The 3,318-nt window shown below is 76.0% G+C and overlaps 1 protein-coding gene across 1 annotated transcript; it reads left to right on the top strand.

The window, feature by feature from the left end:
* Positions 1-2,006: 2,006 nt before the first annotated feature.
* On the top strand, positions 2,007-3,287 carry SP6 (Sp6 transcription factor). Its single transcript, XM_035313048.1, has one exon. The coding sequence runs from the start codon at positions 2,117-2,119 to the stop codon at positions 3,188-3,190; it is 1,074 nt and encodes a 357-aa protein (XP_035168939.1). The 5' UTR covers positions 2,007-2,116; the 3' UTR covers positions 3,191-3,287.
* Positions 3,288-3,318: the final 31 nt, after the last annotated feature.

Below are 3,318 nucleotides of genomic sequence, written 5' to 3'. Positions count from 1 at the left end.
CGCGGGGCGAGGCACCGGCTGGGCTGGGAGCCCGCCGAGCCGCCTGTGCCCAGCCCGGCCGTGACTCACGGCGCGCATCAGCCGCCGCTGCCTCAGTTTCCCCGCGGTGCAGCGGGCAGCGCGACGCCGAGCCCCGCCAGGGAGGGGGCAGCGCCGGGCCCCGGGCTTCTGCCGTCAGCCCCGGTGGAAAAACGCCCCGGGAGCCCCGCGGGGCCGGGGCAGGGCGGCAGCGCGGCGGGGACGGCGCCGGGGCCGAGGGGCCGGGGTTTGCTCCGGGGGGGCACCAGGGAGCCGTGGAGGGGCGGCGCCGGGTGGGAGCTCCCCGACCCCCTCCACGCATCCCCTCTGCCCCCGGCTCCTTCCTTCAGCCTGGGGGGTCGGGGGGCCAGGGTCGCGCCTGCCGGTCCCCTCTGCCCCCAGCTCCATGTGAACCCCGGGACAGGACACGGCCACGGGGATTTGTGGCCCTGCTGCGGCACCCGCGGGGAGCAGAGGGGTTGGCGGGGGGCTCAGGACCACGCTGGGGGCTGGTGCTGGATGGGGCGATGTGGTGGCCTCGCACCTGCTGGGTGCCAGCTCTCGCCCCCCCGCCTGGCATCCCCAGGAGCCCTCCAGTGTTGTGGGCAATCGGTGCCGACCCCCCCAGGGCAGAGCCGAGCCCACCCTGGGGAGCAGCACCCCCAGACCTGCCCTTGGGCTCATCCTGCCGGGACCCCCAGCCCCGCAGCGCTGAGCTCGGTGCTTCTGTAGCGCAGGTGGAGAGGGGTCCTGCTGGGGGGGATTTTGGCACCCCCAGCTCCTGCCCTCTCCGTGGGGTCCCCCTGCCTGCCCACGTACTGCCCACCGGGGGCAAGCGGTCTCCCCACGTGGCTGGGTGCTGCCGGGGGTCTTCAACGCCGGGCCCTGCTCCTGCCCCGTGCTCGTAGCGCTGGGGGTGGGGGGCTCTGGGGGTCTGGCCCCAGCCCCAAAGCACCGACACCCCCCTGCACTTCCCTGGGGTCTGTCCCCATCCCACACAGGCCAGGGGTGGCAGGGGGGCGGCGTGGCCTCGCGCCCGGGCTTCTCCCATCGGGAGAATGGGGGAAGAGGGCAGGGGGTCTCGGCCACCCCCCCACGGCGCCGGTGGGAAGTCGGGGGGCGGGAGCTGGTGGCGGCAGGTGGATTTCAACACCGGGGTGGGGCCCGGCCCCCGTGGGGTTTGCACAGCTCCCAGTGAGTCACGGCCGCGCTGCGGGGAGCAGCAGGTGCCTGGGGCCGGGGCTGCGTGGCCGCAGGCGAAGGCAGCCCTGAGCCCGGCTTCAAAGCGCTGCCGGTGGCTCGGCCCCGGGGCTCCGCTCCCCTGTCCCACTGCCAGCTGGCCCGGGGGGCTGCGGCCCCACAACAGCTTGGGGGCTCCTGGGGGCTGTGTCCCTGTGCTGTGGGGCAAGATCCCAGGAGTGGGGCAGGGGCTTGGGGCTGCTGCTTGCTGCTCTACAGCCCCTCGGGGACCCCAGCAGCGATCGATGCCCCAGCCGTGTTGGGGGGTGTACGGCAGGGAGGGGACGAGGCAGAGCCCTGTGGCTTCCTCGGATACGGGAATTCGACACCAGCCCCTTTGGGCACAGATGTGACCCGGTGGGTCCGCACCGGGGGCCAGTGCAGGGTCTGTGGGGACGGTCCCCTGCCTGGGGGCCGAGGGGGGTCTCCTGCCTGGGCTCTGTCCTGCTGGGCTGTGTAGTGGAGAAGCGTCCTCAGTGGGTGGGTGCTGGGTGACGACAGGCGCTGGGGACACTGCCCTGGGCTGGACACTGCCCCGGCAGGGTCTGCACCCACAGCACAGCATCACCGCCGGTGTGCTGAGCCCACACGGGCACTGCCGCCTGCCTCAGTTTCCCCCCGTGCCGCAGGGCTCTGCCCTGGGATGGGAGCCAGGGGCCAGGGCTGCCACCGGCGACAGCCCCCCCGTGCCAGTGCGTGCGGCCGCGGGGAGCCCCTGAGGCAGGCGGGGGGGGGGGGGGGGTGGAAGGGTGAGGGCGCACACACGCACCCCTCTCTTCTCACGGCTCTCCTCTCCCCCCGCCGCCCCTCCTTGGCCCTGCAGGTCTGTCTGCGCCACCGCCCGCGCCGCCGTTCGGCAATGCTCACAGCTGTCTGCGGCTCTCTTGGGAACCAGTCCTCCGACGCGCCCCGCGCCTCCCCGACCCACCTGGACCTGCAGCCGCTGCAGCCCTTCCAGCCCCACGGCAGCGCCGCGGCGGGCGCCGACTTCGCCTCCCCGCTGCCGCCCCCGGAGCTGCCGCTGGCGGGCCCCGACGCCGCCTTCGCCACCCCCGGCGCCTACGAGCCCCATGGCCCCCCGCGGCTAGAGCTGCCCCCCGACGGCCCCGCCGCCCCCGGCTCCTACGCCAAGCTGCTGCAGGCGGCCCCGGACATGGCGCACCCCTACGAGCCCTGGTTTCGGCCCCCCCACCCCGGCCCCCCCGGCGAGGAGGGGGGCGTCAACTGGTGGGACCTCCACGCCGGGGCCAGCTGGATGGAGCTGCCCCACGGGCAGGGGGGGCTGCAGGTGCCCGCGCCCCCTGGGCTGCAGCCGCCGCTGGGGGGGTACGGCGGGGGCGAGCCCCAGCTCTGCGCGCCCCCCGCCCACCTCCTGCCTCCCGCCCAGCACCTCCTGGGGCCGGAGGGGGCCAAGGCGCTGGAGGGGCCCCCCGAGGCGGAGGGGGGCGGGCGGGCCAAGGGGGGCCGGCGGGCGGTGCCGCGGGGCGGGGGGCAGGCGGCGTGCCGCTGCCCCAACTGCCAGGAGGCCGAGAGGGGGGGGCCCTGCCCCGAGGGCGCCAAGCGCAAGCACCTGCACAACTGCCACATCCCGGGCTGCGGGAAGGCGTACGCCAAGACCTCGCACCTCAAGGCCCACCTGCGCTGGCACAGCGGCGACCGGCCCTTCGTCTGCAACTGGCTCTTCTGCGGCAAGCGCTTCACCCGCTCCGACGAGCTGCAGCGGCACCTCCAGACCCACACGGGCACCAAGAAGTTCACCTGCCCCGTCTGCGGCCGCGTCTTCATGCGCAGCGACCACCTGGGCAAGCACATGAAGACGCACGACGGCGGCAAGGACGGCGGCGAGCCCGAGGCCAAGGGCGCCGGGGAGCCGCCGGCCGGCAAGGGAGGCAAGCGGGAGCCCGAGGGGGGCAACGCCGCCCCCACAAACTGAGCCGCCGGGCCGGGGGCCGGTGCCGGCGGGCGGCCCCCCCGCCCCCTCGGGGCTGGTCTCCGAGGGGCGCGGGGCCGCGGCGGGGGGGGCCGGGCTGGCACCGCGCGCTCGGTGTGCCGCCGGAGCGG

The sequence above is a fragment of the Oxyura jamaicensis genome (genome assembly GCF_011077185.1).
Source record: "Oxyura jamaicensis isolate SHBP4307 breed ruddy duck chromosome 27 unlocalized genomic scaffold, BPBGC_Ojam_1.0 oxy27_random_OJ72685, whole genome shotgun sequence".
Lineage (NCBI taxonomy): Eukaryota > Metazoa > Chordata > Aves > Anseriformes > Anatidae > Oxyura > Oxyura jamaicensis.
The sequence above is the reverse complement of the archived record's forward strand: the minus strand, read 5'-3'. Positions and strand labels throughout refer to the sequence as shown.

Excerpts from the sequence above, each read along its gene's own strand:
- SP6 (XM_035313048.1), top strand. The coding sequence starts at position 2,117 with ATGCTCACAGCTGTCTGCGGCTCTCTTGGGAACCAGTCCTCCGACGCG.